This window comes from Eucalyptus grandis, chromosome 1 (genome assembly GCF_016545825.1).
Source record: "Eucalyptus grandis isolate ANBG69807.140 chromosome 1, ASM1654582v1, whole genome shotgun sequence".
Taxonomy (NCBI): Eukaryota; Viridiplantae; Streptophyta; class Magnoliopsida; order Myrtales; family Myrtaceae; genus Eucalyptus; species Eucalyptus grandis.
In genome coordinates, this window is record NC_052612.1 from 21,743,405 (window position 1) to 21,759,680 (window position 16,276).

The window sequence follows — 16,276 nt, forward strand, 5'->3', positions numbered from 1 at the left end:
TATAAGATCGAATAGGGTATGATCTCAAAAGGAACCAAGTTACATGAGTTTAACAACAATTTCCAAGGAATAATGATAATAGCTTATCGGATTTTCTTTTCCAAGGCCTGTCCAGGAGAGGTAATGGAAGATGTTTTGTCAAGTGCCAATTTGGACCAGATAATGCGACAGATTGCTTCTTACGACGGGCATAAAGGACTTGGGCATGATAATGCCAGAGAGAAGAGATACAGTAAAGCTAGATCGACGAGAATCAATGAGGGCATTTGTTAATGTACTGATCTGAAAAAGATTCAAAATTCCCTACTTTTGTTGACCTGTAACTGCTTTATTCTGTACATTTTACAAATTTCTAAATGCGTAAATTTGTTTTTTTCACTACTTCAGCGATCGGATCTTTTTTTGTCTAGTGATTCATTCTGCACTTTTGTCATCTCATATTTCATCTTCTGCAACACTATCTCCACAATGTGGGGCCTCTTTGTGATAATCGAATCGGTCTGGTACCCCAATCTTTGCCTTGAACTGGCCAATGCGCTGACCGTCTCTTTTGGCGGGTAGAGAAACCTAATGGCGAGATATCGAGCCCTGACTTTAGGTCTTTGTGTTTGATACCCTTTTTTAGCAAAAGTGACTGCAGTAAATGCAATTGAAACTGTGCATCAACTTATCAAGTGCCTCAAGGGTGATTAGGCTTGCGTCAGCAAGAAGCTTCCATGCGGGCCAATACTGAACAGGATGCAACATACCCACGTAGGAGTTGAAATTAGTTCATTCTCTACAAGACACCATGCATATCTTCCCCAAGGTAGGTAAGAAAGTCTGCTTGTGAGTCAGCTATTAGCCAAAGGAGCTGATAAAACGCACGAAATTCGTACCTGGTTGTGCATTCAATTTCTGATAATTGAATGGTTACTGCCTAACCGCAATAATCTGGCAAGAGCGTCGACTTTATGTGCAATCGTGGGAAGCAGTTCTGCAGCCTGGTTGTACAACCCTGAGCCGGATCCCTTCAGAAGCTCTTCTTCAGAAGCCATAGAAATCAAATCACTAATTAAGTGCGTCACAGTGTCCGTGGCACTCTCCAAGTTGAGTAATGCCTTGCTGCATTCACTTATTTTTTCCTTCACTCCTTTTTCATTATGAGGAGATTCCTCTGTGGACTCAACTATTGTTGGTTCACTAGGCAAGCTAGAAGATGAGATTATTAGATTCCCTGTGTTCTCCATCGCCTGCAATTGCCATAAGTATATCAAATTAATAATGCCATCCTGTGCTGTCATTCTGAAATTCGTCCAACATCTTCTAATCATAATCGAAAATTCATCTGTCCAGAAGAAAGCAGGACTAACCCCACCGCATGCCCTACAGAGTGAAGTTCCACCAAGTTATCTAAACCTTGTACACCCAACTCCTACCAATGTTTTTACAATAACCTGAAATTCTTCTCGTTTCTCACAATGGGGACTTAAATCTAAGCCAAATAGAGGTCAGCATTATGCAAGTAATCCACAAAAAAGGGTTATACCTATAAACAACTGATTTCAAATTTAGTTCACCGTGATTAACTTAAGCCTATGGTTGGGCATATTAACTAAATAATGTAACAGTGAATTAAAATAGTCAAGTAGTATGCGATGCTTACTTTCATGGTTTTTCTTAATTTATTCGCTGTGCTTTATATGTCCAGCCAAAGATTGCATATATTTTATTCTTTCTTCCAATTTCAAGTCAATAAAAGTCAAGACTTAAAATCAAGGTTCCTATTAAATAGAAAACCATAAATCACATGGACACACCTGATCACAAAGTTCTCCCATAGTCAGTTCCTTCATCATCTTGCAAGTTGACTTTGATATGTCATTGCTATCGAAGTTAGCTTCTTCCACAACATTGTATGAATGTTTGTGGTCTAATTCTTCACAGAGAGAATCAAAGCTCTTCCAATCTCCAAGATACCTCCGCTGCACAACGTATCGAGCAGAATATCTTCTCCTTGCTGATGGTTCCCTTTTCTCTATCTACATTGTTACATAAAATTATTTAACACCAGTGCCTTGTGGGAGTGAACCCTCATATTCAAGGTTCGACTTAGTTTTGTGTTCACAACAATTTAACAAATCTTAATGGAATGTGATTAAGCTAAATGACATAGCTTTCCAGTAGCCGACATTACAGGCTGTGCTATGTCTGCCAGAGGGAGAAGAAACCAGAAAGTAGAATTTCCAAAAATGGCCAAGTTCTCGAGGATCAGGGTTCATGAGCAGGCTCGTGAGATGAACAAACACGATCTTCTCTTTCCCTCTATAACAGCCCCAAATATTAAAAAATGCACTGTGAAATAGCCGTGTACATACACTTCCCACGACTTGTAGTGTTGCTAGAGATGAACCGGCATAAGAGGTAGAGAAGTTGCTGAATTAGGGCATGAGTGGAGGTAGTGCATTGCAGAGGCTACAGGACAGTCTTTCAATGAAAAAATAGTAAAGCCATACCCCAAACACAGAGTAGCAACGTGGTTCTTTACCCAAAAAGAGAGTAGAGTAGTAGCTGTAACCTTTGAAGTTGCTGATAAGCTAGCAAAGTGCTGGTCAAACAACGTATTGTCTTCATAATTCTCACAGCAGTTAAAATTGTTGCCTTTCTCCTGCAATCTGTTTCCCGTTCTGTCTGCACATTGCTGCTCCGAAGCATGATCAGCAGCTTCCCTGTGGCATGATTCATTGTGTTCATTTTCACTCTGGGAGGTGTAACTACTTGCAGCTTCCTGCGCCTCATTTTCAACTTTGACATCGCGTGACTGCTCTGACTCATCATATGCTGCCCTGCCCAAAGTAATCTCATGCAACGCCAATTCATGAGATTTTGCTTTTTCATTCCAAATAATAATTGCTGGTGCAAGATTAAAGTTCGTTTGCTTTGTCAATGACAAGATTAACTCACCGAAGTGAATGCTTCTCGCATACCGGTATGCAGGATCCAGCTAGAAGTTTACTACTTGTTGGTTGCTTTCCAATGTCCTGGCCTGAAAAATGCACGGACATATGATGGATAAGAGAAACCTTCATCTGATATGATCATTACTGCTGCTAGCAGAAGATCTCAGTCAATAAGTTTTCTAGGGAGTAGCAATTTGCAGCAATTAGCAATCGGGGTACTAAGTTGCTTTAAAGCTGCATAGCCAATGCAGAAAAGCAACACACGGTGTATGAGTGATGGAAGTTATTGACCAACATATAATCTCCAAATTTATATCATTCATTGTGAAGAACCCATTGAAAAGACTGAACTTTGTGAGAGCCATCAAAGTTTCATTCAATAGATAACCAAAATACTACAGCCAAGACAATAGGTTAGCCAATCTGCATATTTACAACTTCCAGTCTGTGAGTTCCTTGAAGAAGATGGGAGCCACGGTCCATTTCTATATCCCTTAATGGACGAGAACAAGAATTTGAGAGAAGTCAATGCCAGCAATTTTGAAGGTATATAAGCATTGCGTCGCCTAACGTTTAAACATTGTACAATATGGACATCTATAAAACCTTCAAAGTGCTATAATACACAGTGAATGTGTGCCCTTTTTTAATGGAGGTTATAATTGGCAATAAAATAACACAAATAATTAGTTGCAAGCAGCTCTCTACTGATCAGTACGCTATTCATATGTCTAACCCTGTTCACGCAACAGAGCAAACTTGGTCTCATCAAGGATTTTGAATAAATTCTCTGAGCTACAACATTTCATTATTCAGGAAAGAACACTTCAAGAAATGACGAGCAACAAATCTGGCCTTACAGAAAGCAAGAACTGAAACCATTTCATCTTTCTGCTTCCATGCTTCGGGAGAATTTTGAAAGTCCATGCAGACAGTATAGATTGTGTGCCAAGGCCTGTCCATTCTGAAGCATAATGAAACACACGGGCATGAGTATATACAGAAAAACAGACATTGAAGAAGAGTATGGCAAAAGATACCTGCTGCTTTTTTGTGATAATGTCGAGCTTTGGCAGTCGCTAGAATGTGTGCCTCCTGATTTATTTGTGATACAGGACCAACTCTCCCCAGTGTCACTTTTCTTTGGAGTTTGAATATCCTGGAATGCAAGACTGGGCTCCTGAAAAACAAGAACAAAGAGGAAGATATTATTTGCTCATATACAAGAAGCATCGATTAGAAGATTTTAATATAAATAAATAAATTGAGGCTACCTGGTTAAGGGGTTAGATGTGATTAACTGATTATGCAGTTTCTTTTAATACAAGAAACGCGTGCTAACAGTGTTTTTCTCTTCATAAGGATATTATGCACACAAGTAATTCTGGCACTCATACTTCTAAGGACACCTGCATGAGCAATTTACTTTTTCTTCTCTCTTAGAATTTTTTGCTAGGTACCCATCTTTAAATTTGTTAACTAAATCTACTCTTCTATTAGATCACCCTGTTATCCATGGAAAAGATGATGGTTTGTTCAAGTAGCAAGCCACCTATCAAATAGAAGTGCCATATCATGATCACTTATACTCACCGGAGCTTTTTCCTTTCTTTTTTTTAGAGGAAAAATACAAAATTGTTACATTTTTTTTTTGAGTGCAATAAACAATATGACTGAAAGTAACCAAAGGGCTCAATAATGAATTTTATAATTTTCTCCTTCACCATCGACAATTAGCCATCATGCAATGACTAAAAGTGCATGGGCTAAAATTCCCACTTATTCTTTTCAAACAACAACAAATACTGTGTGACAGGCATGACAGATAGGATGGCTGACATATCTTTATCATTGCAAATTAGAGTGAAAGATTACTTTTGTTCATAAGCTACCTGAGATGGAGGAATCTTTGGACTTCTAGAGCTTGATACTTTGGCTTGCGCCCATTTTGGTAGTCTTGAAATGCTAAAACTAAAAGTTGAGGTCCCATGAGGACTACCCCTAAGATCAAGTGTGCCTCCAACTTGTTTGGAAGTAGAGAGCCACATCTCTTGAGAATTGGTGCTAAGCAGGTTTTCTTCCTTGTCACTATATATCATTTGAAGTAAAGTTGTTGGTGGGACCAAGCTTCTTGGACTTAGCGGGTCAGAGTGCGCTTTAATCCCCTGTAGCATCTTGCAGGAAAAGGCACCGGGTACTTGCCAAACAAAGATACACCCATCTCCACCTACCTAAGCATGATATATAAATTAGTGCAACTGAACCAAGTAAAAAAACAAAAGAGCAGCATGCACAAACCAACTCGATTGTCCTAATCTCATCTTCTTGTGTGCTCACACGTGCATGTGACTGCAGATGTTTGAGCAAGTCATACGTCGTGATAGGTAGACCACACCAAGAAAATTAACTTAAAATGAAGAGACTAATTCCCCACATGGAGTATTTATATCCAAATGCTGGAGGAAGCTGATTGTATTCATCCAGCTGAAACATCCAATCTAAACAGTGCCTCCTTGTATATGATGGTGCTCAAACAGCATACCTGACTGATAACCATCTCCACATATTCAAGATAAAAGAGTGGACAACTTTTTCTTTAGTCTTAGCATGCATAGAACTGCTGCTGCAGAAACAAACAACCCACAGGCAACCTGAAAGTCTTTCACAATTAATCAGATGAAATGGAACTGCTTCCAAGCCCCCTTAAAATATTGATTTTGTATTTATTTAGCATAAAGTTGCATGAAACAATTGCATCTTTTCTTTGTGATAATGAAGGTGAGTGATTGTCTGAGACAGAGGACACTATCCATATGAGCCACGAAATATGGGAGTTATGAGTACCTACTTGGTGTAGTTTTCTTAGTGCAAAAAAAGGCTTAGCTTAGTAACAGACTAAAGAGATCCAAGCACATATTTGCCATGAAATTTAGCTCAATAGAAATTCACCAAAATCATTTGCTCAAGAGTACACAAGTTTACAAAATTCAGCTAAATAGTAAACTCACAGATATTATGTGCTCGCAGTCAGGTAGGAAAATGATGCCAGTTACTACTTCCCCATGACCTGCAGCTTGAATAACCATCTCCCCGCTATTGAAATCATACATGCGCATTGACTTGTCAGAATAGGCACAAACCATGTAATTGCAGCTTGGATCCATGAAAACCTGCAAAAGAAATTAGTACTAGTGATAAGACTTCGTATGGCAAATAATGCCTTGGTAATCATTTGCAGCTCACCTTGATAGGGTCTCCACCATCTCTATCTTGCTTGAAAGATCTTATAATCTTCCCAGATGCTATATCAAATATATTTATCTTCTTGTCCTGCAAAGCATATACAAGTTTGCCGTCATTAACAGTCATGAACAGAAAATGACAACTTTGCTCCTGGAATTCAGATACTGTATAAAACGGATCTCCTGTTCGATGTCGTGAATACATAAGATGATGGATGCAATATATGGCTACCCATCCAAGGCACATTTAAATGGAAATTTTAAGATGTTACAGTACCTGTCCAACAGTGACTGCAACCTCCTCAGATCGATCTAGAGCCATATCATAAACAGTTCCATTAGATGCCATCTGGCGATGACCATGTGAAATCTTATAACTGCCATCTGCTACTATAATATCACGGAATACCAGTGACCTGTGGTAAAAGGGAGAATCGTGTTCCCTATATGAGTGTGCATGTATTGGCAAAGAAAGTTGCAATGATAGAGCACAACAAACATAAAAAAAATTTCTACTATATTTATCACATCAGGCCAACAAGACAATAAATTTTGGTAAAACCCATCATTTTTTAGTAAGTGACAGTGTGATTGACACATTAGAGTTACTCAAAATGCCACCCCATGAAGAAGAGGATCAACACTTCTTTGAAAAAAAAAGTATAGGATCAACACATGAAAGCCAAAAGGATTCAGCATTATACAGGACATGGTATTGAAAAAAAAAATCACTTAATGATCCTGTTCTCTTATTATATTATAATCTGCCAACCTACCTATCGGCACTACAGCTTAGTAGCTTGCCACTATCACTGATGAGCTTGACTGATGTCACAGCAGCTGAATGGTCGTCAATGCTTTCAAGATGGTCAAAATTCCTGAACAAAAGAAGGTTCACAAACAAGGATATTACAAAAGCCAAGTTAATAAGCACCAAAGTTGGCATGAACCTTTTGACGTCATAAAGGTGGATAACCCGATCACGTCCCCCTGAAGCAAGAAAGTAGTTCTTGTCCTTGACTCCTCCAGAAATGCTATTCTTCTCACCTAACGAGCTAAAGCATAAGGAAAGGATTTCTGCATCATGAGCACCCTGCCAAAGAAGCAAATTCAATGTGTAAGCATGATGTTTGGGCATGCAATGCTTCTCTGTGTATATTTTTCTACCAGAACCCGACAATCATGTTGAGCATCCTGACTTTACCTTAAGACATGTGTATTCAGAAGTATATAAATTATAGATATGAATATTTCCATCACAATCACCAGCGGCTAGGTACTGCCCATCTGAGCTGACCGTCATTGACCGAAATCCATGAGCACTAATGCCTGGCTCTATGGTATCACGCACAAAAGTTCCAGCACTTGCTACAGCAAAACAGAATGAGATAAGAGCATGGTAGGTAGAAAATTTAGCTAGTTTGGTTGGATAAGCATTAGGAGGAGGCTCAGTATGAAAGCTTAACTATGCATGCACAAGGCGGGATACTTTACCTAAATGTGAAACAAAAGAATTGCGGCTTGCAACATCTTTTGGTAAATTAGGTTCCAACAGGAAATCCCATAACCGAATAGTACCATCAGCTGAGCATGTTGCAAAAGAAACTCCACCAGAGCAGCCTCTAGCAACACATGCAAGAGTAGGATCATGCTTGTTTTCACAGCAAAGATTCTTCACGTCCCATATACATGCAGAATGAGAAACAAGCACACAGCACCTCGAAGCCTGAAAGAGGAGAGCGCATTGCCTCACTGGATTAAGTTTTCATAAGTGTCAACTGGCATAGAAATGACACCACAAAAACTGAAAAGCATAATTGAGCCAAAGAAATGATGGACTTCAAGTCAAGGTACAAGGCTATCACCTTATTAGTGTCATCAAAATCCCATATATAGATGCTGCGATCTCCATAGACAACCACTAAAAAAATTCCACCATTATTCTGGGTGCACATGGGAATTACGTTAGAAAGACTGTGGATAGGAAATGCTTATCATTACCAAGCTTTTCAGATGTTGAGAACTGACAGGCAACTGCATCTGGAAGTGTTTCTGCGACTTTAGAATCCTTTTGGCTGGGTTTAGTATAGTAATTCTCCATCTCAATTTGGTATTTTTGGGACATTGAGTATGACAGTGTCCCAGCATATTCTAGGGTCTCCACAGAAACCAATTGTACTAATCCATTACTGCATCCACAGGCAATAAGCCTGTTTGATGCAGACAGGGCAAAAGCTTTTTTAACCTGAGAATGAAACGCATGAAACATCAGTAACAACTGCAGTGCAAGAGGATCGCATTGGAAGGCCCACAGCTAGGCATTCATCCAAAACCAGTTATTGCTCTGCATCTATATCTCCATTCTTGCTGCTTTGAGTTTATAATTTATTACAAGCTATGGATGGGACTATTTGAATCTTTGTAGATCAGTAACCTAATAGATTTATTTTTTCAGGGTTCCATGATGAAGGCATCAATCAGCTTGCTCATTTCTCCTGCAAATGATGATCACATTGAACACCCACAATACCTTCAAATCCACTGAATTTCTTAGAGAACCGGAATGAATAAGGCACAAGACACCTGAGATTACATGATTGGAAGGAGATATAATCAGTAATTCAGACAGATATTAAATGTACTCAACAGGTACAATTGATCAAATTGCCATTCGGACCTGCTTCAGTCAATGCATAGATAAGAAATCCATCATTGGCCGGTTGATGATTGATCCAGGTGGGGGATGTTACTGATACAAATGATTGTCCTCTCTGAAGACCAAGATTAAGAGGCTTTCCCTGCAGCACTCGTGTATCTGCTTCGCCATTAAAGCGAGTTCGGGGAGACAAAGCAAGTGACCACAACTTCAAATGCTTATATCCAGCGGTCAGAATATACTTTGCATCCAAGGAAAAGGTAACAGATGCAATGGCAGAACAAGATGAACTAGCTTTAACCTTTGTCGCCAATCTTCCACTCTGCCAGTCCCAGAAATAGATATAACCTCCAACTGAGACGAGATGCTTCCCTAGTTTAAACCAAGAAAGAAAATCTTGTAACAATTAAATATATCGAGCACTGAATAGAGTCATCGTCACATGATGTACTCAACACTAACCATCAGGAGAGAAAGCAATGCATTCAACTCCGTGAAAATGACCTTTCATTTCAGATACCAATGTCATATTTGCGTAGTCCCACAACAGCACCGAAGGTTGATTCCCCGACTGCAAAACCACATGAGACACATGGTGCGGGTGCTGAGAAGCATACTCGAACGAAATTACTAGCAAAGCTACGTTAGACCTAAGCAGTTACAGTACATTAGAGAGAACAAGAGGCCACTTGGTACATTGTGCCTTTCACAATTCAGATAAATGTGCAAGTGTTCCTCAATCTGTTTAATGTCAAACAACATATCGTGGCTAACATTGTCAATTCCGACTTGAGGAAGCATGACAGGCATTCCAAATTTCTCTACAGCTCTGCCCACGTACATGAATTTTATAGGTGATTTAACAAGTTCACAACATTTATCTCCTTCATCTCTGGCCTCCCACTACTTCACTGAAGTAAAAGATGCAAGAAATCAGTCGAGCGGCCATTTTTCAACTCAACCTCGACGAGGTTGCATTGCAGAGCATCTGAACAAAGCCAACTTAACAGCTGACGCTTGCAATGCAATGACCATATAAGTCAACAGAAGCCAAAACTTATCAGAGAACTTGAATATTCAGATCCCAAATTTGCACTTTCTAGCGGTTAAAATTGACATGGCTGAAAAAGAACTACTTTGGAACTCCGTATCATGTTTAACAGCCAGAAACTCAGTAGTACCTCTCCGGCCGCGACGAACCGGCCGTCGTGCGAGACTGCGACGCAGCTCAGAGGCCTGGGCGCCCGGCGCGAGACCACGAGGTGCGACTGGGCGCCGGACGCCACGTCGTAGACCACGACCACGCAGCCCGCCACGTAAGCGCACCTCCCGGCGGACGCCACCCCCGCGAGCCCGCTCGCGCCCTTCGCGGTCGTCCCGATGATCTCTCTCAAAACCAGCTGCAATTTCCAACAATGAAAACAACAACAACCACGAATCAAGCACCGACACCAGCTCGAACCCCGATCCCCCGACAACATTCCGGTAAACTCGCGAGAAGACGGGAAACGGGCGGTCCACTCCGGCGCCGGCCGGGCCGTCGTACCTTGGGAGGCGAATCGGGCTTCTTGGGCTTGCGAGTCGCCTTCATGGTGGCCGGAAGGAGGAGGGAGGGAGGTTCGTGGATGGGACTGCGGAAGGGTTTCGGTGAAGCACTGTTTTGGAAGTTTGGGATTTTTACAGGGGCGGCATGGGAAGGGAAGGGAGCGGGAAATCTGGTGCGGAGATGGAGGCTTCAAACGCTTGCGCAAAACCCAAGGCTTTATGTTTTTTCTTTTGCTCCTCTATTGCCTTTCTCGTACTTCAAAAAAAAATGTCACCCCAAAAATCGGAAAAAAAAAAAAAAAACGATGGAGGTGATGTTGATTTTACATGATTTGTAAATCGTTCGATAAGGGTGCGTTTGGTAACGCTTATATTTTTTGGGAATAATTTCTAATCGAAATAATTCTTTTTTATTTTATTCTCGATAACAATTTCTAAGTAAAACACGTTTGGTAATTGTACAAAATTTTTTATTCTAAAATAGAATTATATTTGGTATTGTACTCAAAATTTCTACTCTAAATTATTTTTTTTAAATTTTAAATGTTTTTATTACTTTTTTCCTTTTTCTTTTTTTCCTTTCTTTCTCTTCTTCTTCTTCAAATCGCCAATCGCTAGTCTTAGGATGATCGGCGACCGGCCAAACAAGGGCCGGCGACCTCACTGGAGCATGGCCAAGCCTCGCCAGCAACTGGGTGAGGCTCAACAAGCCATGGCTGGGCAAGCAGCCTCACCTAGATCTGGCGAGGGAGCCTCACTGGTGGCTGGGGGAGGCCTAGCCACTAGCGAGCTCGCCAAACCTCGCCTTAGCCTAGCGAGCTCGCTGGACCAGTTGCCGACAGTGGTAGGCAGCGGACAATAGACAGCAACGGATGGTAACAATAGCCGTGGCAGCAAATGAAGAAAAATAAAGAAGGAAGAAGAACAAGAAAAAAAGAAAAAGAGAAAATAGGTGCTTAATTCTAGAATTATTCCCAGGAATAAGAATTAACATTTTTTTAATCTCAATTCTACTCCAAATCTGTTCTTGAGAACAAAAATTTTACTAAACGCGACCAAAACTACTCCGGTGAACAAAATAATAGAAATGAACACTGTTGGCAAGTTAACAAACAGACCCTAAGTTTTTTTCTCAAGAAATCGTTTTGATTTTCAATGGCCTAGATAGGAAATGTTTTTGATTATTTAACCAACCGATTTAGTTGATCGCAGATAGAATGGTATGGTATCCATTCGATTCAATTTACATCGAAATTTTAGAAGATTTTATCTCCTTTGCCTGCGTATTACCATTGTGTAGCTTGTCTTTATGCACGATGCATGCTATGATAATTCGACCTCATCGGATGGGCTGTGGGCTAAGGTCACAATGCTCTTTTGAAAAATCTAGGCAATGGGTCGAACCATCTGACTTTAGCAAAGTTCAAGGGCATTCGCCGTTTGGCTTAGAGGTACTTTCAACTCATAACATTTGCAACGATGGACTATCAATGAATTCTATTAACTGATAAGGCCCTTCATCAATAACTCCCACCGTATCTACCATCGACAACTCTAGTGACAACGTGTCGATTTTTTAAGTAGATTGTCTTGTTCGTTGATGATTTCTCGGGCTAGACTTTTACTATAGTTGACCAAGTTCATTACCCGTCCATAACATAAGTTTGCCAAATTTTTTGGTGTCAATAGTACCAAAGCAAATCATACCATTATGAAGTTAGAAAGCTGAAGTGGTCAATAGGAAAGCTAAAACATCATCAAACTTTAGAAGTTCAAAAAGAAATTTAGTTGAATTGAGTGACCATAGTCAATCCAGTTGTTAAGAGGCCCATTCGCAGATTGGGCTGCTCGTCACATCACAATGCCCAATGTTGACTAGCTTTTAAGCAAGAATTTTGCACGTTTTAGCCATGATGCCAAAATCGATTACCTTAGACACCTAAATCTTCGATGGATCCTTCGTCGCATTGTGCCCAAAAGCAACAATTCATAAAATGATCACGTGATCATTACAATTATAAATGACAGAGAATTTCAAACACATAATATAAAATATAAGTTATAGAGCTCCATCATTCATCCATCCATAAATTATTACTCCAGATTCTAATCACTTGAAAAAAAAAAACAAAAGACACAGCTAAATTTGAATTAAATTTATATAACCTCGGCCTCGTGGCTAGAAACAAAAAAAAAAAAACTAGGGTTTATACTTTTTACCGTTATGAAACCAATTCCAAAACATATTCTAAAATCAGTCTTGTTAGTTTGGTTCATGAGTGGGTCTTCACTCAGAATCTGGAACTAAACTTATTTTTAGGGTGGTTTGGTTCGGTTCCTGAGTAGATCCCCAATTAATTTGATGAGTCTTTTAAAAGTGTCTTATGTGGCTATCATGCTTTGCGTTGCCAATGGAAATCTCCTCATATACACATCATGAGGAATCGATATCTAAAGGTGTACGATGTACCATTAGGGTTGGGGCAATGCGCTCGAATAAAAGGACAAGCGGTATGTCAATTTAAGATATACGTCCAAAAATCAGTCAACAGCTCCTTATGTCTTGTAGCTTCCAAAAATCTCCGCAAATTACAACTTTAGGTCACATGGGACAATGAAATTGCCACCACTCATTGTCTTAATAAGCTGCCATTCCTAAATATTGATATTTTTCCCAATTGAGAGAATGGGTTTTTTTTTTTTTTTTCTTGGAGCACCTAACTTTCGCGTGCAAGCACTATGTTCAACCTTCACCAAGTATATCCCAACATTAACTCCTCACCTAACCCACCAAATTGGCTTTAGCCCCAAATTGCATTACAAGGTGCTCCTCGATAATGACAAGCTTGAGGAATTTCTTCGGGGTTGTAAGACGTCTTTTGGGTTTGTCGGGGCACAAGCCTAAATGATCTTGGCCCTCGGATCATGTAGAGCGCACATCACATCCATCCAATTCCAGGGTTAATTTACATCGGACTCATATGTGCTCATGGAATCTGCTTCATCGTACTCGATCTTTATTAAGGGTGCACTTGATAATAATTTTGTTTCTGAGAATAATTTCTGTTCAAGAATGATTTTTTTTTTTGTTTATTCTGTTATCCGAATGAGTTTCTGAGCATTTGAAAGTGTTTAAAGTGCGCATAATGACCATTCTATTTCTATTCCAAAACTATTTTTTTATTCTAACCTTATTTCAAACAAAAATCCAGTTGGTAAAACTATTTCATTTTTTAATTTCTAGAATAGATTTTTATTTTAGAAATAGGTTTGGAATATAAATCAGAAGTAATTTCTTTTTACTTTTCTATTTCTAGAATAGAAATGAGAAATAAAAAATCTTCTCATTGTTCGTTCTCATTATTAGTTAGTTGTTCATCCGTCATCCTCAATCACCGTTTGCCACCACCATTGCCACCATCGCCAATTGTTGGTCGCCGTTGCTGTTGATTGTCGGCTGCCAGCTACCACCAATCGCTGCTCGCCACTGGCCGTTGCCATTGCTGAAAGAGAGAAATTTTGTGTCATTATCAAGTAAATTTCTATTCTAGGGATAGAAATTTTATGTTATTATCATATGCATATTTTTTCTTAGAAACTCATCCAAGAATAAAAATTGAAAAATCTATTTCTCTTCCAACCATAATAATTATCATTCGCGTTCTTAGTAACTACACAAAATTTCTATTCCCGAAATAGAAATCCAAACGACCCTCAAATTCTTTTTCAACTTAGAATTTCTTTTAATTTTTAATAATTTTATTACATTTTTTCTTTTTCATTTTTTTCATTTTCTTCTTCTTCTTCTTCTTCTTCTTCGTTTAGCCGATCGTCGGCCTTGGTGATTTCCAACGACCGGCCAAACAAGGACCGGCAGTCTCGCCAAGCGTTAGTGAGGCTTCGGTGACCAACTAAAGGAAGAAGAAGAATGAAAGGAAAAGAAGAAAAGAAAAGGCTTGATTTTGGAGTTATTCCTCACAATAAAGAAGCAACCTCTTTTAACTTCTTGATTTTATTTCAAATCTATTCTCATAAACAAATTTGTTCCCGACAACAACAAAAATTACCTAGCGGATTTTTTTTTTTTTGGGGAAAAAAAAGAATCAGGCAATGTTTGGCCAGTTACCAAAGCATCTTTTTAATGCCACTATTGCTCTGATTTTTTTGGCTGACGGTTCGTGTTATCTTCGACCGATGGAACTTTATCTTCTTCGCACCCGATGTTTCTTGCAAGCTTGCAAGCCTCGTGTTTCAATCCAGAAAGAAATCTGCCTTTCCGTGGCGGATATCTGCAGGTTTCAAGAGAAAGCAATCGAAGGAATGGCAAGTGAAGGGGCGAGTGACGGTTGACGTACAAGTTGTGCAAGACCGCCCCGACACATTCACGGAATCTAGAGGCCAAGTTTGATTTGGACTATTCCAATGTACTTGTCGTCTTCGGATGAGGGCCCGAGTAGGCACTTGTCGAGGCAATTCGATGTCGGAAAATTGATCGGTCACTTTGTGCCAAGCCTAATATGGAATGACAGCATTTCCGATCGAGGCATTTGTGATTGAGAAGAAACATCGCTTCTTTTGCCTAGAGTGTTCATCCAAGAGATCACACCAAACAAGGTACTAGAACGTGAATAAAACGCGAATCGGGCATTGCCCACGAGAGTAGTTTTAGATGTGAGAAATCTAGGGGTGCATGATAAAAATCATTTCTATTCCAGAAATGATTTTTCTGTTGCAGACCAATTTCTGGAACAGAAACTTGTTTGATAACACTTATCAAATTTTCTATTTCTGGAATAGATTTCTATTCCAGAAATAGAAATGAAGGAGAAATCAGAAGTAGAAATTTTCTACTTTTGATTTCTCCAAATCAATTTCTATTTCTCCCGACCTAATTTCACTCTTCTCCCTCGTACGCCTCTTCTCTCTGCCTCCTCCTCCGCCTCTTCTCTACCTCCTCCTCCTCCTCCACCTCTCCGCTCTCCTCCGCTTCTGCACCGACGCCCTCCGCCTCTTCGCCGCCTCTGCACCGACGCCCTCCGCCTCTCCACCGACGCCCTCCGCCTCTCCTCCGCCTCTTCTCGCACCCCGCGCTCATTCCCCGCGGCCGAAGCCCTGCAACAGCATCCGAGCACCGACGCCCTCCACCTCTTCTCGCACCCCGCCGCTCGTTCCCCTACGAAGCCGAAGCCCTCTCGCAACAGAGCACCGACGCCCTCCGCCTCTTCTCTCGCACCCACGCCGCTCATTCCCCCGCGGCCGAAGCCCTCTCGCAACAGCACCGACGCCCTCCGCCTCTTCTCGCACCCACGCCGCTCGTTCCCCGCGAAGCCGAAGCCCTCTCGCAACGCAGCACCGACGCCCTCCGCCTCTTCTCTGCACCCCCGCCGCTCGTTCCCCGCGGCCGAAGCCCTCGCAACAGCACCGACGCCTCCGCCTCTTCTCTGCACCCACGCCGCTCGTTCCCCTGCGAGGCTTCGCCTCTTCTCTGCACCCCCGCCGCTCGTTCCCCTGCGAAGCCGAAGCCCTCGCAATGATTCGAGCACCGACGCCCCAAGCCGCTCTGCTCCGTCTCACCAAAAGCCGCCCTCGCCCGCGACCTCGCCCGCGCGCCCTTCTCCTCCCTTCTCTGGTTTGTGTCGATTCCTCTTCTTTTTTCTCTCTCTGTTGAGTTCTCTGCAGCATTGCGCTTTGGTCGCGTCGAGTTTGAGGCGGGAGCGATGGGTCGAGACACGATTCTTCTTTTTCTCTCTCTGTTGTGTGCTCTGCTGCATTGCGCTTTGGTCGAACTCTCTATTGTGTGCTCTGCTGCATTGCGCTTTGGTCGCGTCAAGTTTGAGGCGGGAGCGATGCTGCATTGCAGTTCATAATCGATTTGTCGATCCCTATTGTTTGTG

At 41.1% G+C, this 16,276-nt stretch overlaps 1 protein-coding gene across 1 annotated transcript; it reads right to left on the reverse strand.

The window, feature by feature from the left end:
- On the reverse strand, positions 1–10,549 carry LOC104433124 (WD repeat-containing protein 62). Its single transcript, XM_039307291.1, has 22 exons — positions 10,384–10,549; positions 10,019–10,237; positions 9,300–9,408; positions 8,859–9,209; positions 8,712–8,764; positions 8,183–8,426; positions 8,047–8,102; positions 7,676–7,907; positions 7,386–7,549; positions 7,132–7,274; positions 6,958–7,059; positions 6,459–6,597; positions 6,183–6,269; positions 5,948–6,109; positions 4,832–5,170; positions 3,980–4,119; positions 3,800–3,903; positions 2,944–3,025; positions 2,558–2,825; positions 1,800–2,021; positions 879–1,232; positions 1–778 (listed from the first exon to the last, which is right to left on the reverse strand). The coding sequence occupies exons 1-21, from the start codon at positions 10,426–10,428 to the stop codon at positions 891–893; spliced, it is 3,603 nt and encodes a 1,200-aa protein (XP_039163225.1). The 5' UTR covers positions 10,429–10,549; the 3' UTR covers positions 1–778; positions 879–890.
- Between the last annotated feature and the right edge of the window lie 5,727 nt (positions 10,550–16,276).